Source organism: Aulonocara sp. 'chitande type north' Nkhata Bay, linkage group LG2 (genome assembly GCF_057382095.1).
Source record: "Aulonocara sp. 'chitande type north' Nkhata Bay isolate Kocher_YH1m ecotype deep benthic linkage group LG2, A_spYH_male_GT1.1, whole genome shotgun sequence".
In the NCBI taxonomy this organism is placed as follows: domain Eukaryota; kingdom Metazoa; phylum Chordata; class Actinopteri; order Cichliformes; family Cichlidae; genus Aulonocara; species Aulonocara sp. 'chitande type north' Nkhata Bay.
Genome location: NC_141345.1, coordinates 4,068,374 through 4,096,341, shown reverse-complemented (window position 1 = coordinate 4,096,341; position 27,968 = coordinate 4,068,374). Strand labels below are relative to the sequence as shown.

At 39.7% G+C, this 27,968-nt stretch overlaps 1 protein-coding gene across 1 annotated transcript in view; it reads right to left on the bottom strand.

Moving 5' to 3' along the window:
• The window catches only part of kdrl (kinase insert domain receptor like), a 44,116-nt gene that overhangs the window by 4,292 nt on the left and 11,856 nt on the right, over positions 1-27,968 (bottom strand). Inside the window, exons 5-29 of the mRNA XM_086302749.1 lie at positions 27,724-27,883; positions 27,479-27,621; positions 27,217-27,388; positions 26,963-27,083; positions 26,683-26,852; positions 25,011-25,167; positions 22,931-23,036; positions 20,715-20,823; positions 19,364-19,648; positions 19,129-19,275; positions 18,738-18,866; positions 17,552-17,658; positions 17,050-17,179; positions 15,852-15,956; positions 14,206-14,319; positions 13,951-14,039; positions 13,600-13,753; positions 12,748-12,845; positions 12,272-12,394; positions 11,912-12,023; positions 7,412-7,511; positions 4,946-5,051; positions 2,773-2,891; positions 756-834; positions 277-377 (exon numbers count right to left, since the gene is read on the bottom strand). Coding sequence (XP_086158875.1) covers positions 277-377; positions 756-834; positions 2,773-2,891; positions 4,946-5,051; positions 7,412-7,511; positions 11,912-12,023; positions 12,272-12,394; positions 12,748-12,845; positions 13,600-13,753; positions 13,951-14,039; positions 14,206-14,319; positions 15,852-15,956; positions 17,050-17,179; positions 17,552-17,658; positions 18,738-18,866; positions 19,129-19,275; positions 19,364-19,648; positions 20,715-20,823; positions 22,931-23,036; positions 25,011-25,167; positions 26,683-26,852; positions 26,963-27,083; positions 27,217-27,388; positions 27,479-27,621; positions 27,724-27,883 — 3,236 coding nt within the window. The remainder of the gene's footprint in view (positions 1-276; positions 378-755; positions 835-2,772; positions 2,892-4,945; positions 5,052-7,411; positions 7,512-11,911; positions 12,024-12,271; positions 12,395-12,747; positions 12,846-13,599; positions 13,754-13,950; positions 14,040-14,205; positions 14,320-15,851; positions 15,957-17,049; positions 17,180-17,551; positions 17,659-18,737; positions 18,867-19,128; positions 19,276-19,363; positions 19,649-20,714; positions 20,824-22,930; positions 23,037-25,010; positions 25,168-26,682; positions 26,853-26,962; positions 27,084-27,216; positions 27,389-27,478; positions 27,622-27,723; positions 27,884-27,968) is intronic.

The window sequence follows — 27,968 nt, the reverse complement described above, 5'->3', positions numbered from 1 at the left end:
GTGGTCAGTCCTTCAGATTGTCACCTTCAAGCTTTTTTCCCCACCACTTTTCCTTTGTGCTCCTATTCCTCACGCATGGGTTCTCCAGACAAAAGGGAAAACTGGCCAATTACTTATTTTTTTAGGCTGAAGAAACTTAGGCCGAAGACAGTTATAGCGTCTACATTCCTGCACAGCGGGGAGGTTTCCAAGCAGGTACTCTGAGTCTCTCACAGTGTGTTTGTGTGTGCTGATCTGTCACTGACGGGGGCATGAGGAGGGGTGCAGCATACGTACGCCAGAGCCATGATGCTCAGAGGTCGGCCTGCCAACGACTCAAAGCGCATTAGTGTCTTCATGTTGTCAGACAAAAGGCCCATCCCGCTGTCTGAATGACCCTAATGAAGATTGATCGACAAGCAGAGATTGAATACTTAAAACCAATGCTGTACATAGAAATTAAAACATGTGACTCAATTTAATGCATTTACATTTTAATTATTATAACTTATAACAAATTCCAGCTAACTTTAGCAAATAAAAGCAATAGCATCTAACTGCTGCAGGAAACCTGGCTCTGTTATAACTAACCAAATGTAGCTAAAGTAGGTAAGAGGAGGATTTATGAGTCAAAAATCTGAAACATATCATTAAGGTTTAGCTGTCACTGTATGTAACAGTCAAATGTGGAGCTGAAATCAAATAAAGGATAAGTTGTACTGAATGATGTGCATATTTTGTGTGTTTCAGGTTTAATTTCATGCCTAATAATTTACCTCGTGGTTCTCACTTGTTCCGTCCTCCATCATAACCTCATCAAAGGTTTTTACGCTGGCGGGACGGATCTTAATATTCCTGGAAGAAAAAAACAAAAACAAATCTTGGGTTAAGACTCCAACCCACCTTTAAACATTCAGTTCAGAGAGTCCTTTGATTACACTGGAGCTGAAAGGCCAAGTTCAGCAACAAAACCAGAGGAACTTAATCACTTGCGTCAACAATGTGGTGCATCTATGACATTGTACTTTGAAAACACACCTTGTTTGCTTTGCATTTCAATGCTCAGAGGCTAAAACAGCAGCTTAATTTAACTTAAAGGGTAGCTGTCATTACTGTGTTTCAGCACCTCTTCCAAAAACACACTTGGGGGACTTGAGAAAATCCAACAGCTCAACAAATATTATTTTAAGTGGACATAAATCCTGAAGCCTCGCTTTATAGTTTCTGAGGAAATACCTCGCAGGAGCCACAACACTGAAGGCTCGCAGACCATCGAGCTGACGTCTGTGTATTTCTTATCACATGCCAATCGGGTCTCTCATTGTCCTCAGGTTGGACCTAAACGTTCTCCTGGTTGAGTTTAGTCTGAACGTTATGGGAACAATAATTGTTTTAGATATTTTTCAGTTAAAAAAACGATTGAGGTATTTCCTTCGCAAAACAGACTCTGCGCTGTTTGCCTGTACAGTCTGAGGATTGGTTTACATATACGTAGGACAAGGTGATGGATTTCCTTTGAATGACTTAACAAGTTCACTGGGGAGTGCAACAGACTTGAGCCAAGAAGACTAAAAGAGACTGCAGCCAATCTAGCAGCCCTGTGGGGCTGTAATTCATAAAACCGAATATTGGACAAATATAAAGTTTGACTTGATGACAGTTCTGCATTAGTAGATAAGAGAGGGAAAGTTATCACATGTAATCCTGAAGGAGGAATTAATGTTGCTTCTAAATTTCAATGGAAGACATTAAAACTCACAGGGGTGACAGATGGGAATTCTGGGGAACAACAACATTTCTAGACCCTGAATGTCTATCACAGACTGGAAATGAAAGAGGGACAAAGCCACTGTGATTTGGTTTCCAGTTTTAGAGCTTCAGCTCAAATCACTGTGTTTGGATTGGACTATTAAAATTAAGGGACATTGCACACTAACTGAAACTAGTGGTCAAGTGCATAAATTCATCAAGAAATGTTTACTGTGTTCAATATTCAAACACAATAAAGCTTCTGTGCAAGTTGACTTTTTTTTTTTTAATGGAACCAGTGGAGTCGCCCGCTGCTAGCCACTTAAAAAAGAATGCAGTATTTTTTTTTTACATTTAATATCTCTTAAAACGTTTTCAGAAATTTGTAGTTTACTGAACACATTCTGATATATAAAAACCCCACCGCCATTTGGCCAACAAACTCCATCGTGATGCAGGTGGCTTTTCCATCTTGAGTGAGTGAGTATTTATCTATTTGCATTGCTACTAAACCTCAATAATTCAGAGAATAGAAACAGCGGGGCATCTTCAAGTTAAAAGTTCATATAAAAATAGAAAGAAAATAAAAAGAAATCTCAAAAGTAAAAGGATTAGTCCACCAATTTCTGTACTAGGACATTAATAGTTTAGGATTTATTAAGTTTTCATTTAAAATTTAGATTATGCTCAGCTTCTTGATTGCATTTGCTTATTTTGTTTATATTTGCTTATTTTTAGTGTTAGTTTTTTGTTTTATGATATATTATAATAATATTGGTGCAGGTGTAGTGTTGGGTGGAGGGTGAAGTATATGTTATTTTTCATGTGCAAGATTAAAGTAGATTTAAATCTGCACAAAATTTCATGGCAACTCCTGCAAATTTGCAGTCTGCAGACCTGTAGGGGTCAATTAAACTCTTTACAGCACTAGTGCCAGTGCTTGTGTATTGTCAGTACCATAGCAGGGAGGAAAGCACATGTGTCCGTGAGTATTTTAGTGTGATTTATGAAAACTAGTCCATGAAAAATACTCCATCTTCTTACCAGTTGCTCCCTGAGTCGCGGTGGGAGGTTGGCCGTGTCTCCTCTGACGATACTGGAACAGTCTGGTCTCCCACCTTTGCCAGCAAGGCTGTGTTAATGGGTATGTAGTGCTTACCCTCCTAAATCAACGAAACAAGAAGGTTTATGATTGATGCTATGCGCTCTGCACAAACACAAACTTCCATAGGTTGTGGTGAGCTGCCAAAGAAACCAGGCTCATGGCTCCAAAATCCATAACCATATTCATGAAGCTGGAACAAGTAGCAGGAGAGTTCATGACCGAGCTTCTTGTTACACAAGCTTTAGTAATGAAAGTCTGTTCTTTCTGTTCTGTTTCTCATGAAAGTAACGTTCACAGACTCATTTGTAATGCAACAGTTTTCATTTGGTGTGATGTGATATGTGGCCTCATCTGTGTCTCTTATTACTTAACTGGACAATCTACAGTCCTCCAAAGACGTGAAATGTAATTCCTCTGTGTAGCTATCTGTCTGCAGTAATGTACATTATGGAAAAAGGCCTGTTTACTTCTGTGAAAGAAAGATGCCTTGTGGTTCCTGATGACTGTAAGTGGTCCGGTTTTGTTCAGGTTTTAACCAGTTTTCTATCCACATTGACAGCTAATAAGCAATCGTCTTTCTTAAATATACATTCATCAGCTTCAGTCGCTGCTACTCTTCCATCAAAAAATGAGGCCTTTTGTTTTAAACGTCAATTTTAAACGTAGGCTGTAAGGTTAAGAAGACAAACAGCCTTCAAGTGCACTTAACGTACACGGCAGGCGAGCAGACTGCCTTCATCAGAGTCTGCATGGATCCACTCTGGTTTTAGTCTTTTTGACACATGCAGGCATGCAAGCCATAGAAAGCGACTTTATTAAGAGTGAGTGTAATTTAGTCTTCCAAGCCTTTTTAGCAGCACGGGAACTCAGGTGTAAAATTTCACTTAGCTGCTTCAGTTTCAGCGCCAATCACGCTCTAATGGGACACTTTTGGCCTGATTTACTAATGGTCTGTGGCAGTGCAAAGCCTTCTTTTGGCATTATGAAGCTACTGTTGGGATTTAAAGCAGTGTGGTGTCAACTGAGTAAAATTACTTTTTACAGTGGGATGAGCAGTTTTGCAGTGTTTCAGGTTTTTAAGTCACAATGAAAACTTGATTTCTCTATGTGTCACATCTCTTACATACCTGCCAGTATACTTGTGTGCACAGCGCTGATTTTAATTAAAAAGCTGCAACATCACATAGAAATGTGGAAAAAATTGCTTTTTCATATTTATGCACAATGGATAGTAACAATAACTTTAATAATACAGTTCAGGCTCTATTGGTAAATAATGTTTCGTGTTCTCTTGGTAATAAGCTGGTTATTATCCAAACAAATTGGCTTTGTCTTTGTTGGTAAATTATGCATTGTCAGTAGATCAGCCACAGACCGTTAGCCTCATGCTAATTTCCCCTTTGTGCTTTAACAGAGTGAAGGCAATGTTAATGCAAGCATAGCCACTGTTCTGTCAAGTCAAAATATCTGCAAGTAAAAAGGTTTTCTGGACTCTCAGGTGTGTTTCATCTCATTTCGGTGTCAAATATTTGCCCAAAAAACTAAACATTACGACTTGTTCTTGTCTTTGTTGACCCAGTCATAACAAAGAGCTGTTCAGCTTTGTAACAGTCTGTGTCATTTGACACCAGACAATGTTATCATGTGTCACACTAACAATTACATTGTTTTTTTCCCACGTGTTTTGAAGTGTTGTTCCTCTACACAACCGATGGTGCCATTTCAAGGAGAGCCAAGTGTTTGTGCTGACTTTTGTTTCCCTTCTCAGTTACAGCGAGCAAAACACTTCAACTTTTGTTTTTTCCCCCCCTGTTAATCACCAGCAGTGCTTGTGACTCATCCTGTAAATCTGGTAACTAATATTGGTAAAACTGTTCTTGTATAAAACCGCAACATGGTCAGAAATCCTCCCTGATGTGGGGATTTAAATTTGAAATATATCCACACTTCTCAGTAAAAACACTTCAATAAATCTCTGGTATATCCTCATAAACTCGCAGTTTCAGTTCACGCCCAAGCCTGATGGCAGATCAGAACAGTCTGGTGTTTAAACAGTGAGACGTGAACTCTATAATTTGCAGTGTTTAATTGGTTAAGTTTTGCCCATCATACCTGTTGCACACTAGCCTGAAGCAAGTCTCCCAGCCTTTCCACCAGCTCAGTGAAGGTCGGCCTCTGCTGTGGCTCACCCTGCCAGCAGTCCAGCATGGTCTGATATCTGTGAGGAAAGAGCAAAGATAAATACTGGATGGATACACTTAATGTCAAAGCCAAGAACAACATTCGGTATATTTGGGTTGATGTATTGTAAAATGTAGCACCTTCAGGAAGAAAAACATCGACCTCCAGAGTCGTGGCTCTTTGTCTCTTTCACCACTTATAAACAAACCTCTTTTCACTGAGCAACCACATGTGGTCCACCTCTAAACCAACTGCCACACATACGCTTCTGTATTGTCAGTAAATCTCGAGCCTCTGGGACTGTATCAGTCTCTGTTCTGGTTTTGGGTGTGAAAAACACACAGCCTCGCTCAGGTCTCTGAAAAGCTGTCAACCTCTCTGCCCATGTGGGAAAACTCAGAGCTTTAATGTGATTTTCCATTGCAATGTCCAGCTACATTTCGTGAAGGAATTTTGAAACAGAGCACCTCAGCTCCTGTTTAAATTATATTCACAGCACACTACTGATTGGGATCAATCAATGGCAGACCCTTTTCTGCTTTCAGCTACAGCAGCTACCACATTCCCTCCAGAGATCTTACGTTTTATGTAAACATAGCCATTGTTATTACATTTTGCCATTATATTTAGTCAATCTCAGGTCTTAGGAGTTGGAAAAGCAGTTGGTCTGTTGGTATATCAACCCAATGTCCTCGCATCGAAGAAGCAGAGATACTGGGATTCCCACCTTGATTAATACAGAGTGCACTCTACCAGGTGCTAGCCCTCTTAACAGTGACAGGATGTAGGGAGCATGATCACAGCCCTCATGCATATCATTGAGGAGGAAGTAGACACATTGTATGACTGCACAATTTAAACCACATTTCCTGGCTGGTCCGTAATGAGAATAAATAGCATAGGCCCACATGTTTAGAGGTCTTGAGGGAGTCTGGTGTTTCTGAGGGGGAAAGATTCTGAAGAAGTGAACTACTTCATCCGGTTGGGCAAATGCAGTAGGATGGGAAATGAGCATCCTATTTATTGTGCTCCCACTCTGTTTAAATTCTTGCGCAATGCATCAGGACGGGAGACAACATTCCTGATGAATCAGGGCTGTGAGAACACAAATTAAATGGCGCTCCCTGAAACCTCATGTGGTTTTAATCATTCTTATATTCTGAGTTTGGGACGAAGGTCAAGGTGTCATAACCTGGGATTAGAGATCAACTGTAAAAATCTCACGGGGATCACCATAATTCACCCCAATGACTCTGCATGAATTCCTGTGCATCCTATTTAAAGTGATATTAACTGGGGTTTTTTTTATCTTAACTTTAAATTACATGCAGGCCCCACAGCCATAAAAATGCAAAATATGTAATTTGGCAACCCTACACTATTTTAGACAATGAGCTAACTGAACTGAGATGGAAAATATGAGGGATTTTTGGCACCAGTAGGTCTGCATCTACAGATCATGTGCCCTAACTGAAATCTACGGTCTGGATTAGATTGAGTGAATCGTTTCCAATCATGGCCAGGCAGAGCTGATAGATTAATCCAGTTACCTTTACTTGGCAACATTCTGAAGCTTTTGATAGCATATCATTACTAAGCGGACGTGCAGCATTATTCTTTCAAAACAAATGCAACTTGTGAATTTTAAGTAAGTGAGGCGTGTTAAATGAAATCCAGACACAACATATGCACACGTGTTCAGCGAGAGCTGCAGAGCTCTGCAGGGTTCGGATCAGTTGCAGAGCGACTACACGAGGCGTATCACAAAAAAAAGTTTCACTTGCTGCTTTACGAACTGACAGAACTGACACCAAAGAGGGGGCTCTGTGTTCTCTTGCACATATTTATGTCTATCTGAATCCTCCAATCCTTTCGAAAAAGAATAAAAAAAACCTCCTTGTCAGGCCTCCAAAGTAGGCATTTGAATTAAGTGCTAAATTTCCTCTGCACCGCTGTCAGTCAGAAAACGCTTCACAGCTCCAAGCATGCCGCTGTAGTGAATCACCAGCTAATATTTCCTCCTGCAACTCCGAGAGCAGAATTTTTATCCAGCACCCCTGACCTGCTGGTGCAGTGCAAAGAGGGAGAAGGAAACAAGACCTCCTCTTAGCTGCAGACTGATATGACAGGGCTTATTTTCTTTGAAAGGAGAACATATGGCCGGTGATGTGGAGGTTACTGCCTGAGACATAAACACACCTTTAAACTATATGGTGTATTTTTGTTTCATGAAATAAGTCTTGGATTTTTCCAATCAGACCTACAGGATAAGACCAATATTCAGCACTTTAGTTCAAGTTATTTCTTAGGAACACTGCCTTCTTCACCGTTTCATCCCATTTGGTAGAAACACCTCCTCTTTTGTTTTTAAAGAAAGATGATACCCTGAATTCTTACATTTCAGAGGAAGCATATTCTGGCGCTCTCATTCTGGTTCCCTCTTTGAGTTTGCAGCAAAAGTCTTCATCGATCTGGACGCCCGGGTATGGGGAGGCACCTGACAGACAGACAACGTGGTTTGTTATTTGTTATTTACATAAAGGCGCAAACACAGTTCAATTAAATAACTACATCTGAATTTTAGATGTGAGAAAATGATCCCTTTGGATTAATTAAAGTATGAAACATCTACATTTATTATTTAAAGAAAAGGAAAACCTAAAATAGTTTATTCTACTTCTTATTTTAACTGAAACATTAAAAATAATATGCAGTGACACAATATTAACATAACTCAAGTGAACACAAGCCAAACAGATAAATTACTGGTCTTTGCTTTGTCACATAAAAATCTCTCTCAGATTTGGATAGTGTAATAAGAACTGTGTTCAAACCAATTTAAATGAAATATAAATGACTTCTGGCTAAAAATGATATACAGCCAAACCGTAATGTTTTTAGACTCGTTAAACTGTCTAATGGATCACTCACCAACCAAATGGGACATTTTATTTACCTTTGAACTATAATGTTGGGTATAAAATTCTAATGCTTGGTTTACTATGAAAACATAGCATGAAATACTAATGGGTATCAGATTCCCAGTCTGCTGGTTTAGGGTAGTAATGCCCGTTTTCTGAATTATCAAGTAATATTTTTCTTTGCTCCAATCCCAGTGAATAATACAACAAATCATCTTTGCAGCTCCCCAGATTTACACAGAGCGACAGATTCGGCTTTGCACAGAAAGTAAAATACCCAACGTCAGCTCCAGCTGTCATCATATTTCTAGATGCGGCTCATGTCCATTCAGTGTTTCCTGACGTGTGGGTTTGTGTGTAAACAAAGCAAGAACCTGAACGTGGACTTAAATGGATGCACTAATCCACTATGTAATTTTAATGCATATGGCACAATTTTAACCTAAATATTTTTAGTGTACATGACTGGATTTTTGTTATAGTATTTACAAAGTAAAATAGAAGGAATTTCACATTTGATTCATGTGTAATACGTATCGTTAATGTGCAAAGTTTGCAATAAAATACCCATTTCATTATATCATACTGTAAACTGCTCTTGCCTTCTAAGTTATATTTAGTTGGTTTTATTACGAAAAAAGTATACTTTGGTATTTTTATATTCTTTAAAATTTTAATCAGCATTTATCGGTCTAATCTATAGGGTGGGCCATTTATATGGATACCCCGTAATAACATGGGAATGGTTGGTGATATTAAAGTCCTTTTTGTGGCACATTAGTATATGTGAGGGGGCAAACACCTCAAGATGGGTGGTGACCATAGTGGCCATTTAGAAGTCGGCCATCTTGGATACCACCTTTGTTTTTTCAATCTGGTTGTTCAGTCTGACGTCACTAGCCGTGTCTGGACCTAAACTCCGCTGCAGGTCCATATATCAAACGATCACTATGGCATTACTGAGAGTTGAAAAACTGTCTAAAGTCTTTCATCTTTAATAAAATGATCAGCGTTCTGCTCTACCAGGTGTAACAATTGAGTTTAACATCCAGGCATCCATGAAAACGGAATTTATGACATTTAACGGAGTTAGAAGTTAGCAGGGAGTTAGCTCGCTAGCTTCTATCTAAATACAATATAGCATGTCCTGACTGCGGGGTTTTGGAAACAAATTAAAACGTACAGCTCTGTTATCACTTCCAACATAAATGAAGACAGAAAACTAAACAGCAGTGACGTTTGTAGGGTGACTGAAGTTGGGCTAGCTGGTATATAATGATGTGCTACGTGACCGCTAGCGACACAGCTATGTTAGCATAATATAAACAAGCTAACTTTTTTTCCACTCGATAAAAGTTAACGTGAGTGTTCTCGGTGGTCAGGATCAAATGTAATCACATGGCAGGATGCTGTAAAAGGACCAAACTTCAGCCAGGAGAACAACTGAGATAATCCATCCATAATACGAGGTTAGTCATTCATATACTGCTGCATGGGCTGGGCTGTAGCTACATCCTAAGGTTTTAAAAACTGAGCTTAAATAAATGATTAGCGGTAATAAAAGCCGAGGGAGGTCAACAGTGATCACTGACTGTTTTAGGAGCTTTTTGAGATCAAATAGAAGAAAATACATAACATTAAACATGTTAACAACACAAAAGCCATATTAAACGCAGACTACTTTAGGCCCGGAAGTAGGATTCGTCGTGTCATCACTGAACAACCGGATAGGAAGAGGGCCATGTGACATATCAAACTTATTGGTAATGTCACAAGAAAAACAATGGTGTGCTTGGTTTCAACGTAACTTTATTCTGTAGATTTTTATACACCAAGCACACCATTGTTTTTCTTGTGACATTACCAATAAGTTTGATGTGTCGCATGGCCCTCTTCCTATTGAAAAAACAAAAGTTGTATCCAAGATGGCCGACTTCTAAATGGCCACCATGGTCACCACCCATCTTGAGGAGTTTGCCCCCTCACATATACTAATGTGCCACAAACAGGACTTTAATATCACCAACCATTCCCATTTTATTACAGTGTATCCGTATAAATGGCCCACCCTGTAGTATGAGAGACCTAGTACATTGTTTGGCATCAATACTGTACTAACAATCTGGATACATGAACTCAGAAAACTGAACTGACAAACTTTTGGTTCATAAAATAACAGAGAGTATACTGTAGAGCTCCAATTTGTCAAATTTAACCCCCAGACATCAAGTTGCACTATTGCAAAGATCTATTTCTCTGACTTTCTTTTGTTGTTGCTCATTTTGTGTCCCTGTTTCTTGATTTATTTTTGTAAGGCTCAGCTAACACTACCCAGATGTGCGAGTGTTTCTTGGAAAGTGTGGCGATAAGGTGGTGAGAGAGGAAGAGTAAGAAAGACAAAAATAAATAAAGGGAAGAAAACTGTGTCATTGTGACATCGGCATGCTTTCCACTGAAAAGATACAAATATACACCTAGCACTAGGTTTCTCATACAATCACGGACCAACGCACAACGCTGCCTTAAAGGCTGGAGTGGTCACAGCAGGGGCACACTTTTACACTGATCTGGCTGCTTGGTTACTGTGAGTTTATGTTGCCAGCTGGGTTGAAACAGACTGCTTGAATAAGGGGCGCTCACTTGTTTTAATGTCCCATGCCTGTGATAATATTCACAGGCCCTGATTGTTTTTTGCATGAGTGCCAGGAAAACTGTAATGCAAGTCCAGGCTGGCAATGCAAGTCCAGACGCCTTTGTCCCAAAGGCACAATTACACAGTGGAATAAGACAGCTATTACCCAGGACATCTGGTGAGGCTGTAAAAGCTAGGGGCACTAATCAAGTCCATTATCAAGATGAACATCATGCTAAACGTCCATCCATCCATCCATCCATCCATCCATCCATGTGTATGTGCAGGACTGCTCATATACAGTTTTGACTTATGACAGAGACGAATGCTTTATTGGCCTGCCAGCCCTGAATATGTGAGGATTACGAGACTAAATTAGATACATAAAGTGTAAATGTGAAATACAAATAATAACTCAGCCTTTTAATAGCCTTTTAAATCTATTTTTTTTAGCTATAAGTTTCATAAAATGTTGCAAACAATGACATACAGCTATAAATACTGCCAACACTTCAATACTGTTTAAATGCTGAATTCAACTTATTCCTGATATTTATCTTTGTTGTGTTTGCCTTTGAAATGTTTTTGCTAGTGACCAATAAATATATTTTTGGTTTTGACTAAATAAAATACAGTTTGAGTACATATCAATTAGGCCTTAGGTTAGGTTGCACCTCTTGCTTAAAATCTGACCCATCAAGACACTCGTTGTCAGGCCTATTTAAAACCTGTCTGGCATCCAGTCAAATCCATTTCACCTTGTTTGTAGATTTTTTGCCTAAAGTTGACCTTTTGTACTAATTCTGTCTAAATACTTTTGCCTTTGGACTGCACTCGGGTAACTTTGCAGGATTCAGAGTTCAAGAAAATCTTTACTTATCCTATGCCGGTGCCTAGGTGCAGTCACTCAGTTCATCCACTATCTCCAACATGTTTTTTTAAGCTCTACTTTCTTCAAGGCCAACATCCCTGTAAATCAACTTTTATCTGAAACTGAGCATTTAGAGCAGTCTGAAGCCCAAGATTTAGGTTTACAGGGGTTAAATGTACATATGACTTTATAATTTTAAACTCTGGCCATGTTTAATATAATAGGTTGACTTTAAGGATATATGGTGACTTATGTTTCCAGAGAGAAGTTTTATGCAACTCACGCGTTACTCAGAACCACCAACTGTGATCTGTTATTTGCAAGTCGTCAAAATACAAATTCCTCTTCACAGTTTCATTTTGAGTTTAAAAATAATCATTTGTAACAGTCTCTCCCACAAAGAAGCTTTGGGTTTGGTTTTCTTGTACTGTAAAACAGCTATCATGTCTGTGTAAGAGACTCGTGACACTTACCCAGAGAGAAGATCTCCCACATGAGAACACCGAAGGACCAAACATCACTCTGAGTTGTGTAGATCTTGTCAAAAATGGCCTCAGGTGCCATCCACTTAAGCGGCAGTCTAGCCTGTGCACAAGTATTTAGAAAAGAGATTATATACTACCTTCTATCATCTGTGGATATCTCCAAAATTAATGTGAACACTGATTACACCACACTATTACATCACTGGGAAAACTAGGGAGTATAAACACACATTTCAAACAACTCCTAAATGTATCAAGTCTTCTTGTTTCTCAGTAGTTCTCAGTAGTAGCAGTAGTTCACTGTTTTGGTGTGGTCTAATAATGATACTAATAACCTAATAAACTTACATCTCCTTTGCGCACGTAATCTGGGTCCTTGTAGACATCCCTTGCGAGTCCAAAATCACAGATCTTCACAACATTATTCTCAGAAAGCAGGATATTACGTGCAGCCAGATCACGATGAATGCACTATTAAAAAAACAGCAAAAAACATAGTGAGATTTTTACTGCAAAACTGTGTTTTCTGCACATTGCAAGTTTGAATTCACTGCTACGCTGCATTTGGGGAAACATATGGTCAAGCCATCAGTGATATTACAATAGGAAATTCTTTTTTCTATATACAGACTCCTTCTGTAGATTATTTATAACAATGGCTTCATTCTCTAATCAGTGTCATCCTGTTCTCCAAAACTATGAATGAGCTGAAAAATAAACGAGTTCTACACGTACATCCTTTAAACATCAGTGGGCACGCTTAAAAATAAAACCGTTAAGTTAACAATGAAATGCATTGACTTCTGTTGTGAGGGAGAAAATACCTTTCGTGAAGCCAAGAACTCCATGCCTTTTGCAACTTGGAAACTGTAGCAAATTAAATCTTCCAGTGTCAGAACTCTCTTATATAAATCCTCAGGTTCTGTGAAAGAAAACAACAAGTCCCAGTCAGAGTGATTATTCATTTTGGCCTTTAACTTTAAGACAATCCTATTCCTCTGCTTAGTGTTTTGAAATGTTATCAGCAGCCCTCCACACCTGTCAAATAAATCAGATAAGATGAAGCACTAACGTCTCTCAAGGGAGAAACTGCGAAGGCCCTGGACTACAACACGCCATCTTAAGAATCCATCCTGACACATACATGTCTCCTCCACACTCTGTCTTTGAAACATTCTTTATAGACGAGTGATAGAAAAAAATATTACACGCCCTCCTATTTTTCAGATGTCAGGTGAAACGTATAGTTATGGACGCAGCATGCTGCAAGAGGAACTCACAAGGAGCTCTTCCACTTCCACCTGAGTAAACAGCTAATCAAACCCAAAATAACACATTAGAAACAACAAGGCTGACGTGCTGAGCTCAAGGCAGAGAGCTGTGCAATAGTCGGGGTCAGGAGAGGAAATAAACAGACGCCTCCCCAGACTCAGTGGGGTGACAGTCGCTCCTGCTGCACTGATTGTACTGCTGAACAGGAGGAGGAAATGTCCCATCAGACTCAGACTGAAAAACAATCTGATGGGAGCTTTCATTCCTGGGCAGAAGGGGTGGAGCAGAGGTGAGAGGAGGAGGGGGAGAAGAAGGGGGACAGCAGGAGGGACAGCAGGAGGGACAAGTGGGGAGGAGAGAGGAGTGCGGGGGTTGAAGGGAAGCAAGACGTGCTTGGCTTTTACCTTCTTCCTCTTCCTCTGAGTCACAGTAGCTCTTATCTTCGATAAAACCAGAGCTCGCGGAGCTTCCGGTGCTGGCCACGCTCTCCAAGCGGCGCTTCATCAGCTCGCTGAGTTCGCAGCCCAATCCGGATGAAACCACTTTACCATCCGGGCTCTGATCGACACACAGGTTTCATTATAAATAGGAAATTCAATTATAAGTTTTACACGCATCAGATTTTTGTGGAATATAATCACACTGCATTAAGGTACAATGAATTTATCTTTACAAAATAGGAGACATTCCAAGAGCGTTGCAAAAACAGTTACTCTCTGTACAAAAATGACGATACTGTACAGATGGAGACTCACTTTGTAGACGAGAAAGTCCTCTCTCTTGCCCCTCAAATAGTTGGACAAATTTCCATATTTGCAGAACTCCACTATCATCATCAACGGTCCTGTTAAAGATGGAATCATTCCTCTGATTATTATTTACGGGAATAAAAACAAGGGTCAAAAACAGATGCCAACTTAATCCTAAACCTAACGAAGCTGGCAGTATTTTAGTATCCTTTAAAAAGACAATGCTTCTATATATTTTATAATCACAGTAATAATGCTCACCGCCAGGTTTCGTGCAGGCTCCCAGCAGGTTAACCACATTGAGGTGATGGCCAATGTGGATCAGGATCTTTAACTCTGACATCAGAGCCTTTCGCTCGTTTGATGTAGCGCCTCCTGTAACGAGTGTAAACATCAGCTGGTGCTTCAACATCTAAAGTAAATGGTCTCGTAAGCCTTTTAATTTTAGAAACTTCCAGCTTGACTAAATTCATGTGAAAAACAAGTAAGCATACACATGTTTTTTAACTAAAACAGAGAGTGGAGAGTTTTTTTTAAGTGCATTCAACTTATTATCTGTATTTATATATTAACAGTGAAATCTATTTTACTTTTTAATTTCTGAGACCTAAGACTACTCTAAAATCTAATGTGGTATACAGAAATATTAACTGCATTGTTTTGCACAATACATTGCAAGCAGAAAGTTTATGTTCACAGTTTTTTACTATGGGGAAAAGGCTAAAAAACTGGGATTACAGGAGCAATTTAATTTAATTCAATTTAAGTATTGAAACAAGAGAGAAAGCTATGTGGAGGGTTTTTTAGGCCCAGTTATATCAAACAGCTTTTGTTGGACGACATCTTGAAAGATAAATACCAAAATAATTACAGAGATAAGAGGGGAAGTGTTCACATTACACACCTGAGTTTGAGAAGTTTATTCAGTGATATGAGTTTACATTGAATTATGAGAATCGAGATTTAGACCATGCTTTTTTTTCCAATGACCAACCACAAAACCAAAGCTGCCAGATTCTCTGACTAAATCATGGCCAATCTGAGAAAACCTGCTGCTTTCCATTAACTTTGACCTATGACTAACAACAGCCAGAGCATTAGTTCCTTTCAGTGAACCTGTGATTTATGAAGAGTAGTGATTAATGATAAGAAAGAGCAAAACATCTACCCAGTGGTCCTATTTTTTCCTTCTTGCAAACACATCTTCCCCAAATCTCTACTCACTGATAGGTCTGCAAATTGCTTCTATAGCGTTGCCAAAAAGAAAGAATTTTAGGGAATTACATGTGCCATTCATGCATTCGCTGCGGTGAATGAAATAGCTTTGCAATAACAGCCAAAATTGTTTAGCTTCCTGTTTTCATTTTGAATATTTACAGTGAACATTTGGAAAGATGTCGGAATGAGATTGTAAATGCTTCAAATAAAGACTGAACACAGGAGGATTTCCACATGTTTGACTCTCTAAAATGTGTCAAATAAACACATGAGCATATTTTTGTTGCTCATGTTGGGCTTGTCTCTTATACTTTAAAAAAAAAAATTCACACGAATAACTTGGACACTTCTGATCAAATCCAATTCCCAATTCCCGTCAGCGTGAGAGGTTTTACTATACATGCACTTTGCAAGAAACCGGCATTGGATGTTTTTTGCTTTGAGCTATAACACCATGCAAACATTAACTCTGTGTATGGTGATGTAGTTTATGAGTCTGTGTAATGCATGTGAAATAAATCTTATGCAGAAGTGGCAGATATTCAACATTCATCTGCTGCACATTAAACGATGACTTTACTGCCGGCCTGTGCAAGTACTACGACCATTGCACCACTATTGGTAGATTGGCCAAATTATGTAAGAATGTGCACAACATAAAAGGTCAGTGAAGTTTTTGGACATCCTACCTTTCAGCATTTTGACTGCAACAGTCTTGCAGGTTGAGAGCTTGTCGATCCCAAAAGCAGAAGCCTCGACCACTTTTCCAAAAGCTCCATGGCCGAGTGTTTTGCCTGGCAAAGGAAGAAGGTTTTTGATAAGTGGAAAGGCATTAGAACTTTCTGTCAGGCTCTATAATTAAAGCAACCTGCTGAAGCTCTGACAGTTTTTCTGTGAGGATTTGTGGTTCACTTGAGACCGGATGATAGCCAGGTTCACTGATAACCCTACATACCAGCTGCAGAGAGGGGTTACACCTATTCATTGTACCTTATGTAGCTCTGTCTATGATTTAATACTAACTGATAACCTTTATATACATTTTTGTCATCATTAAAATTCAATCTAAAATCTTAAAGGCAAGATATTACACAAACAGTGATGTTTAACTGAGACTTAATACTGATGCTCTGTCTTTGTTTAAATGTCATTTTGATGAGTAGACTGTGGAAGATTTCCAGTTTGGCCCCAAACCTGCATACATAAAACTTCCAGAAAGCAAAACAACATATTCAAAAATCCTGAGGTGACGGGCTATGTATAAATTTGCTGCTTTGTTATGATCTGCTGTATCTACACTTACTGGACTCTTTTTTAGGTACAAATTTAATTACTTGTTAATACAAGTATCTAATCAGTCAATCACATGGCAGCAACTCAGTGCATTTAGGCATCTAGACATGGTCAAGATGACCGGCTGAAGTTCATAACTCTGCAACAGAATGAGGAAGAAAGGGGATTTAAGCAATTCTCAATGTGGCGTGGTTGTTGGTCTCAGATGGATATTTCAGAAACTGCTGATTTATTGGGATTTTATCTTTAGGGTTTATGGAGAATAGTCTGACAAATAGAAAATATCCAGTGAGCAGCAGTTCTCTGGGAGAAAATGCCTTGTTGATGTCGGAGATCAGATGGGAATAGTCAGATCACCGTCACCAGATCTCAGGCCCACTGAGCTGATTACAACAGTGCCACTAGAGTATCCGACAAATCTGCAGCAACTGTGTGATGCCAAAATGTCAATATGAACCAAAGAATAAAGGCATGTATGGACAGGAAAGGGGTCCAACCTAGCACTAGCAAGTTATACCTAATGAAGTGTCCAGATGGTGCATATTTAATGATGAAACTTCTTTCAAAACACTGATGACACTAAGGATTACTCACCTAGTTGTAGGCGATCACGAGGAAACTCCCACTTGCTGCCATCATACTGAAGAAAATCATTCTGCTCCTCGAGTGGATACTCATCGGGATCAATGATGATCGATGGACCCATCTTATAATGTGCTGGTTGCTGAAAAATTAATGTTATCATTAACATTATGTTTTAGGTTATTTTAAGCGGCAAATAAGTAGTAAATAATACAAATTCTTCCTCTAGTCTTTTTTCTTTAGTCAAGTACAATATGTTCTAATTATTTCTTTTATCTAAGCTAAAAGGTTACTATTTCCCAACGATCATGACAAAGAAAAATCTTCAATACCAGCTAAAAGGATAATTCACTTAAAAAGCATTTACAACCCACATGAGTCAGTCATTTCCAAAATAGCTGCCTTCAAGAACACAAAGGAGGAAGTGTAAAATACCACAAGTGCAATGCCACTCCCCTGATTTTGTGGAGTGATTCACTCTGCTTGTAAGAAAAAGCATAATGTAGTCCTTTACCTTCCTTAGCTTGCGAATGAAAAGAATAAGCATGATCCAGAGGAACGTTGCTGCAGCTCCAGTACACACCAAAATTATGACCTCAATATTTGGCTTCGCCTCATCACCTGGAAAGAGAAGAATTGTTGTCAAATACCAGACCTCCTTTGCAAAAGTGAAACTGTGGCCTTCTTGTGATCTCACATGCGTCATATTATATTGGCAGGGTCTGGTGATTTATGACCAAAAAGAAACAATCTGTAACAAATTACCAAATAAAGACTACGGCTTTTGACTAAAACCTTTATATCATCTCAACCTCTTTCACTCTTGTTTATTTGTTTCTTCCCAACTTCTCTTTCAGGGATTGTATATAAAAAGGAAGTGGAAACACGCTTAGCATTGGTGGTTTGCTTGGAGAATGCATACCACACTTTTTTCCTGTAGTGTTTTCATCTAAACACGGCTTTTCTAACCATCCATGTCCACACTACAGACTCACGTCTCTCAAATCTACACAAAATTTTTCCGGCTCTTATTTCAAGCCATCCTTGACTAAACAATCATGGCAGTGCACACATGTAGCTTGTAGCTGAAATATATATATATATATATATATATATATATATATATATATATATATATATATATATATATATATATATATATATATGAACAGCCGATTAAGCTAATTCTAAAGTGCACAGATATGGATGGAATGACTTGCATGATGGCCCACTTTTTTACATTTTCTAATGACCTTCTACTCCAATTATCTACTACATGTTTCCAGTGCCTTGGTGGTTGTAGCAGTCAATCATTTTCAACTCATTAGTGGCCCTCTTAACACTTTACAAGGGTTGTGTCCTCTACATGATGGCTCCAAGCCAAAGCTATGATCATAAAACTCAAGAAGGAATTCATTTGGCATTCCTCGCAGCCACAGATTTTCTGTCAGGGGAGAATTCTCTCACTAAAGTCTGACCAGAGCTATTTGTAGTGATGACAAGAAAACAAGAGGCCAAGAGGGTCTCAGAGATGTTTTGACAGGGCATGCAGAAAATGCTTGACTCCCCTGATGAGCAATGCTCTTATTTTGATCTGCAAGTTTCATTTTATGCTGACAATCCAGTGCTGTAAACATAGCAGGTCAGATTGTTTGGAAATTTCTTTATGTTTAATTGTTAATATTCCATGACTGACTCACCAAACACAGTAACCACAGCGCTTGTTTTCAGGACACCCTCAGTGTTGCTGGCTATACACTCGTACAGACCCTCATCATCTTTCTTGACCCTCTCAATGATCAGGGTACCGTCCTCGCCCAGTGTGATACCTGAAACGCACAAACTATTAGTTAAACAGCTGAAAAGAAGTGCAGAATTTTAACTTTGGAAGTTTTTTGAAAACTCGTGGCAGTGCAAAGGCAAGTTTAATAACTACACAATTTTAACAGGATAAAACCTTTAATTTGTCAGTAGACTGCACTTAATTCATCTTCTTCTAATATGTCAACCCGGTCACAAAAACTGTAAAAACAACAACAAAAAGATTCTTTATGAAAGCCATAACATATGAGATACTTTTCTCAGTGGTACCTGGATTTTCTTCTAGTGGAACACCATTTTTCAGCCACATGATTTTTGGAGGAGGAACTGCTGAAGCGTTACAAACCAGCCTCAGGGTGCTGGTATTGTTCACATCTTGGCTAGTCAGATTTTGATTCAGCCACGGTCTTCTCCTGGCTGTAGGAAAATAAAAAAAAGTTTGGATTATTGGCGCTATCACTGTTTCGTAGAGGAAAAAGTGGAATCATATATAGCTCTAACTTACCATCCAAAATAAGTACAGCCTCCTTGAGTTCAGCCTTCTTGTTGAGCTTGTAGGCTCGGCACTTGTAACCTGCAGTGCTGTTTTGAGACACATTGTGCAAATAGAGAGAAAGGGAAATGGAGTAGCGACTGAACTGGAGGCTAGACACGCTGGAAGTGACTGTTTGATTCCTGGAATCCAACCACTGTAGATCTGTGTAGAGATAACGGGTTGCCCGACAGGTCAGGTTGACGTTGTTCCCTTCAATCGCTTTCTGAGGTTCAGTGGTTATTTTCTCAGGTTGATCTAGTGTGACAAGGAACATGGAAAACAACATATTTAGTCATTTACATTTACATGGCATCTACATCCGTTTACATGCGTGCAATTATCCAAATTGCCAGAGAAACTAATTAGGACAACAGTTTTTGACACAAAGGTACTTATCAGAAGACCCAGAATGTCAAATTCCCTGTTATTTCCTGTTTCATCACTATTAATTAGAAGCATGTTGATGGTGCTTCTGCAGTGATCCAACTCGAGCGAGGCTGACTATGTGCCTCAGGGGATACAGAATGTGCTTGTTTATTCAGTTTGCTGGAAAGCATTCTCTGTTCCGTAAGAGAAGACAGCTGTTTTTACAATCCTGTCCTCTTTTTTTAGCAGCATTCCATCATTCTCTGCTTTCCTCACCTTTGAAAGAGAGTGGGATTCCTCTTGGGAATTCTCCCACCCTGGGAGAATAATTTTTTGGTACTTGGCATCCACTCCAAAAGAAGTCCTCCACCCTTCAGGACATGTGATTCATGCAACTTTTTAGGAAATTTGATGCACTTTATTGCAAAGTGAGCTCTGCTTGTGCACGGTGACACCTCGTCCCCACTGTTATTACATACCTGTCTCAGTTGATTTTCATTTTGGGAACATTTGGAACTGCTCACATGCACATAAAAAGTAAATCCTTATTGCACACACAGGCTCATGAAGAAAGAGCAATGACCTGCTGGTGCAGGAGCAGGAATGCGGTTATTCAATGATGTTTTTAAATGCATGCCATGTACAGCACTCCATATGCCTCAGGACTTGTTTGCCTCTCTTCCGCCCCGAAGCTGTTCAACTACAGTGGAAGATGTTTTTAATTAATGCCCCCCTCTGGTTTCTTTATTGCACAATGCAATCTGTGAATTCCTTTCCTGTTCTTGCAGTTCATTACAGCGTGCGATGTGCACACAGATCATTTGTAAAGCATAGAGCTCATGGTATAGTGTGCTTTGTAATTGAACTAATGTGTTTCTGCATGCAGCTGTGTGATTATAATGTTTTGTTTTGTTTTTATTACATTTTACTTGTTGTATTCTGGTGACCTACTTACCATCAACATAGAAAGGCACTGTAATGTGGGCGCTGCCAATGTCGTTCTCAGCCTTACAGTAAAATTGTCCTGAAACTCGTGCATCTCCGATCACCAGGGTACTCACAGTCTGATTGGAATCAATAAAGCGATTGTGATTAATTCTTAAAATCAGATAAAACATAATAAATATAATAATAACAGACACAAATGCTTGATATCATAATTCACTTTCTGCTGTCAGTGTGATCGATTCTAGCGGTTTCAATCACCATCAGAGCACCGAGTCGCTCTTAATAAACAAGTGGGAGGTCTAGACACAGCCTGGTGTGCTTTATAGTCTGCAGTGCTTGACATTAATGAAAGGATACAGCTGGAGTTATAAAGGCCAAAGAGTCTCCTTCATACTGGTGCTATAGATCTAGACCTGGGCCTCCATGTCCATTTCCTGGAGAGCACCTCCAACGCCATGCTCGATTTTAAGGTTAGCACAATATTTTAATGGCTTAAATAGACAAAATAATAAGTGAGACACTTGGGTGAAGGCCAGACTGCATGGGGTTCTGTTTAGTGTTCATGGGGACATCTGTTTTTGGGGTCAGTCGGCTACATCAAAGAGAGTGAATGATGTGGGTACATTGTCTGGGGTATGCTGGCCTAAACTTCCTGGGCTGGTAGGAACTATTGTGTTGGCTGTGAGAGACCCAGCTGCAGCTACAAAACCACATCAGCGTGCCTTTACTTAAACTGTTCACTTTACAAACATACAGGCATCAAAATTAAGTATCATAACGTCCAAACCTTGCTGATAGAACATTTGTCAAAACACTGAGTGACCTTATGATATTATGTTACACCTATTACTTACCATTATGTAACATGAGATTGAAAGCACTCACTGAGACGATTGTGCCTGTCCCGAAGACGTGACCTGACCAAACACACTATGACCTCTGTGCCAAAGTCTTCCCTTAGTGTTTCCTTATATTATGACTCTCCTTTTTTGCTGGGCTTTCTGAGGAGGCCCAGTCATGACTGTGTTCTCATTCACGGGCCAAAACGATTTATATGAGGTGACAGAGAGGAATTTACCTCCACCAAATCCCTCTTCGTTTAAACTGCTGCTTGTTATCGTTGAACCTTAGCCCTGACCCTCATAAAGCACCGGCGACTGGCCACAGGTACTTGTAAATAAGAGGTGCCTCAATATCTATGTCAGACACGTATAAAAATCGATGACCTGTAAAGAAGGCCAAATTTACAGTTACGTGGTGTGCAAATGACTGGATAGTTCTTGTTGTCATGTATTTCACAGTTAGTAATGGTAAACAGTCACTTAGTCATTCGCATTTACATGGCATCGACATCCGTTTCACAATTAATGAGCGCACCAGCAATTTATGGACTACAAATTCAGCTCAAAACAAAGAATCGATTCAGAAAGGTCAATGATGCTTTCTCCTGCCCTAAAACAGCTGTAATGGATTTCTTGAACCAAATCCTATACAGACAAGGGGCATGGCAGCGAAGGCCTGTTCTCAGTTAGGTATGGCATGAACAATTTTAGCATCAAGCTTCCACGGGAGATTTGAACCAAAGTCTGTGTGGGATGTTTGGGGTTTGCATGGCAATACGTCTTTGATGTCTTTTAAGGAAAACTAAGGGATTCTTATCTTCAAACTATCTAACTATTGATGCCTTAAGCGTTGATTTTTTAGGAAATAAAATCTCTCTAAATTAATATGTCTGCCTTAAAGCTAAACCTAAGCCTGCCTTCATAGTGTAGCTGTTTCATGTGCTTACATCTACTACAAAGACTCTGAAAACCTGGGGTGTATTTCACTTTAGTAATGGGAAAGGAACTATGTCTGTCAGTTGTGGTTGCACCATTTCCAAACTGCGGGCCTCAAAGAGCAAAAGCTTTTGTACAAGAGGAAAGCCAGTGTAGGTAAAGCAGTGTCTTTACCGCTATTTTTTTCTTGTAAATATAAATCCTTTCTTTTCAGATGCGGCTCATTAAATGTGTAATAAAACCAAGTTATTTGTCCCTAATTCCCAGGTAGCTTAATTCCAGGAACAAATCCCATCTCTTATCGCACATTTCTCCATACCATCTCTCTTCCAGTTCTTTATACTGGCGACAGCTATTTATTAGACTCAATTCATGAGGAAATGCATATTATAAAGTGCATCCTTTGTTTAAAAACATATACTACATATAACTTTAATCTACATACCTTGTTTTTTCCTTTAACTAGTTGAGAATTCGTGTTTATGTTTTTAATCCAGTTGTAGGAATCATTTTTCCTTTCATCCACTCTGACAAAGACAGGCTCCAAATCACTACAGGAGGGAGAAAATGCAATAAAATCAATCATTCTGAACAACGAACAATGTAACAGTCTTTTGTATTTGAGAACTTTAGTGTAATATCAAATCACACCCTGTCCAGATCACACGATAATAATGTATACCCTGCTATCTCATTGTGAAGGCCCTCTCCTGAGGGTTCTCTGAACCCTCTAGCATGGGGTGTCCTACTTCTTAAACCCAGAGAAAGCCTTGATTTAGGCCCCGCTGGTGGTGAACAATTAGTTTGATGAGTGGAGAGGCACTGAAGGAAACAGCAGCAGCAACAGGAAGGGTTGTGCTGTGCGTCACCTCATACAGGAACACCCCTCCACGTTCTGGCCAGAGGAGATAAGGCAGATCCTGAGACCTTGGTGGTCAGCAAAGGACAGCTGATAACTTCTCAACCCTATATTTCTGCCTTCTTAAAAAGCTTCTCTCAAATTCAAACCCTCCCCAAAAGTGACATTTCCTTTGCTCCCAAAAGATTAAGGGATGCAAGTTGGATTTACAGTGACAGCTACTCTGCAGGCTCAGGGCACTATAAAACAAACATTTTGCACAATTGGCTTCCCACCAGGCTATAGCTGTTCCTCTGTCTCATTAGCCGCCTGCCACAGCCCAGCCACAGTTCCTGGTGCCAGCCCTGATTATCTTTGGCCCAGCAGAAAGAGTTGCTTTGACCTTACTAAACCTCTGCAATATTTTATCACGAATCTGGTAAGCAGCAGCTGGTTTTATGCGATAATTTAGTGAAGAAACCAATGGGAAACTGGTGGTTTAACACCATCTAGTATGTAACATAATTAGTCGCTTTCAGTCTGCATTGTTTTCTTTGCCACTGGATGTGGAGACTGATAACACGCAGCTAATGGCCTATTGTTTTCCTGATCTTACAATTCACAGGCCCTCCAAACCACGATCTGAGTGACTGTTCAAACGTTCATTTTGTGTACGGGTTCACCGCCAGGCTGGTATCCATGCACAGTCACACATATACAGCACTCTCAGTTCTCTTCAGCGCTGCAATAACTCGGGGAATCTGAGATTTAACTCCCCCGTGTCTCCCTCTTAGCCTACAGAACCACTGACCACTAATGAGAGGGCAGCTCTCCGCGGCTTTGTTCCTTTGATTAATGGGTCATGTTCTGGGACAGAGTCAATTGAATCAAAGTAGGTCTGCTTTATAGAGGGATCTCCGGGTCGGACTGGTGGCTCTGAATCCTGCGAAGGTATCTCTTCACTGCGTGTTGCTGTTGGTGATTTTGATTCAGTATTGTGGAGTTTCCGTCTAAAGGTACAAACTAGTTAAAGACTTTTTAATACCAACTTAAAAACAGATTTTAGACTAAACATATAAAAGAGAGACAGAAAAAGGTGAAATATCCTCTTTCAGATGTTCAGAATGAACAAGAAAGTATTTAGTCATATGTTTATTAATGTGACCAGAAAATGATATAACTGATGTTAGTATCCCATTGTCCCAAGTTTGAAACAGCTTAACAGATGTGGGAATAGCAATTTTGTCCTTAAAATTTCCAAAAACATAAGTGTCTAAAAATTATATGATTAACCATTAATTGTGAACCTTTTAAGACTTTGTATGATTCCATAGACACCCTGTGCATGGTTTCCAAAACATGGAGATTATATCCACAGCAGGTGGACTCAATTGCATCATTGCAACAGTTATTCAGGCTGAGAAAATGCGACAGTTTTTTATGCAGAGAGAAACATCAGGCGGTAACTTTCTGGAAAACCAAAACTGAAACTGGTATACAGATAGAGCTCATGACTTGGTAACTTTATAATTCAATTCAAACAATTCAAAGCATGGAATTGTTTTTGAGCCTACACTTAGGTTAAGTGGCCTGCTTGAAATTAGTTACTTACACTGTTGAAATGCTTTGAATTTCTTATGGTATTGCTCAACCGTGACAGACTGAGCATAACATGAGGGTGACTCACTTTTTAAACTTCGGTTCTGAGTGAAATGGTTGCCAGTGCCAAGTGATGGTTGGCAACGGCAGGCCAAAAGCAGTGCAGGTTAGATGATGCTGTTTGCCCGACATGTAAGGTTGCACGTCCACAGTAGCAATCTCCGCCTCTGAAATACTTGGCTTCACTACATACACACACAAGTACACAGTAACCACATACACGCACAAACATGGAGAGAAATTGGAAGAGAAAGACAACATGTTAGATCAGAGGTCATGATTGCCTCCTTTAAGAAGCCAAAAAAAAGCTCCCACTCCCACATTACACATTTTTTTTAAAAAATCAATTATGAGCAAATAAAAAAAGAATTCAAGATATTTTTTAGGGAAGCAGCATTCACCATGATAGGATCAGGAATTTCTCCTTTCATTATTTTTTTTCTGAATCGTATTCATTCAGCTTAGTTTTGCACCTTATGTTCACCCTGGCTGTCCACACCCCACTCTCTGTCCCACTGGGTTAGCTAAAAGAATCGACCGTACCGGCCCCGCCTGCTGTGGAATCTCAAAATGTCTCAAAAAGAAAGACAGTCTTGATGTGCAGCTATGAAAGGCGGGCCGTCGACATTAGCTCTCCTTTAGACTGTGTAGGGAGAAGAGTGGGGGGGATGCCTGCCTAGCCCAGGGCTCTAGGTCAAAGAACAATCTCACCGCAGTCCATGCCTGGGTCACTGAGTCAACCATTTGTGCTGCAATGAACAACAGACAAAAATGCTTCTCCCACCTCGGGAGATGTACTTATCTCAGCACTATCTGAATTTTGGACAACAGAAATAGTTGTGTTGCATTCAGTGCCCCAGCTCATGCACACCTGCACATCACGTAGTAATCCAGAGCACTCTGACGACTGTAAACAACATATGAACAAGATTTAAAATAGTTCTCTAACTGGTGCCAGGATTTTCTCTCCACTTTGTTGTGTTTGTAAAAAAAAATTCATTCCAATAAATAAAAGTTTTGTGAAGTGGGCCGGTCAAGGATCATAAATAAAGTTTATAAGAGGCTAGAGGGGCCTGATTTTTACACTTTTTGGCACACTACTGGGATTCCTGAAAAATGTTTAAAGAATGCTACTTCACACTTAGCATGTGTTCCCGCCACATGCTAAGTGTGAAGTAAGGGATATACAGTCTCCTTTTTGTTCTTTATAGCAAGCAGACTCCATTCATGTATCTACTCAACATGCTAAAATATTTATATCCTAGTGTTGACACTTATCAGTATATTAAAAGAGTTGTCATAACAATGAATTGCAAGCTGATCTTTCTCCAGCTAAATACATAATGTATAGAACATGCTGGTTATATGAGCCGTACTGTATGCACACAGGGTGTAAGGATTGGAGGGGTCTGGGGCAGCTGGAGCCCGTGTGCAGAATAGAACTCGGGCCTTTTACACACTCCACCAAGCCCCTTTCAAAGAGCCCCAATAATCAACAACAGCTGCTCCTGCTACGTCAATCCAGCCCTGGAATCAACAAGCTCCCAAGTTCCTCTCACACTAGAGCTGCTACCTGCCGTCCAGTGATCTAGACTGAGAGCAGCAGCAGACGTGCTGGGGGCAGCCTCTGTCCACAGCCAAGGCGCTGCTTCATTTCGTCAGGATCAGTGAAGATTATCAGGTTTGTGGTAATGGCTTACCTGTGACTTCCAGAACGTAGCTGAGATTCCTGTACAGCCCCTTTGCTCTGTTGCCCAGGCTTATGGTGAACACGCCAGAATTCTTCTCCTGCACATCAGTGATGGCCAAGCTAAAATCAGACATCCTGTAGCAAGTGGAATTCTTCTGGATAGGAACCCCATCCTTGTACCTGAATATTAGAGGCACATAAAAGTTTGTTTGTTGTGCATATGCAATAATAGAGGTGCCCAACACTCATAACAAAAGGTTTATTTATAGTGGCTCGAAACCATTGCCTACCATGCTATCACGTCTGGTGGTGGCAAAGCGATGACCCTGGGTTCAAACACAATCTTCCTTACACCTTCAGTGACTGTTCTATGCTGTCCATTCTTAGAGGAAATGTTAAGAAATGGATGCTCTGCAACCAAAGAGTATAGATTAAATAAGGTTATCATTATTACTTTACAGGATCGCCCCAATATTACAATAATTCACAGCCTAAAATTCTTTTAATTTCACTTGTAATAATAAAGCATTAAAAGCATTCTCACCATAGACAACAACTTTTGCCGTGACAGTATCATTTACTCTGGGATTCAGCTCAGCTTTGCAATGATAGATTCCCTTATCCTCCATGGTAATGTTTGGCAACACTAAAGTGTTACTCATTATAAGGACCTTAGAAGGTTTGAGTAGGGACTTGATTATACTATGCCGTTTTTCCTGAAGACAAAGAAAGCACCATAAATTCCAGTCCTACTTATGCAGGCTGTTCCATAATATTGTAAAGTCAATGATAAACCATTAACTTACTTTGTCCTTTGGAAAATGCCAGGTGAAATTGATTCTTCCATTATAGGTGGTCTCCCCACTACAGTTGAGGATGAGGGTGTCTCCAGCCAAGATTTTAACACGGTTGTTATCTGGAGTAATCCTCACATTTTTAAGGACATCAGCTGTAAAATTGGAACAAACATAATGAAATGTTATGAAACCTTAAACAATCAGAAAGTTAAAAACAATTAAAAGTCATGTCACCAGGAAAGCAACAGACTCACTCAGTCTACTTGGAAGGTATTCTGACTTGAACACTTGACTGTTGACTTTGGCATGACATGCCAGCATGTTGTATGAATCGTAGGCACCGTAGGGGATCCTGAACCCAACCATTGGATCCCACACCATTTCCTTTGTAACCTTCTCAGTTAAACTTGGCGCCTGTAATGAAAAAGGCAAAACTAATTTGATGACACTTGTGATGCCAAATATAGGTCACTGAGCCAGACTGACTAAAGAGGAAGCT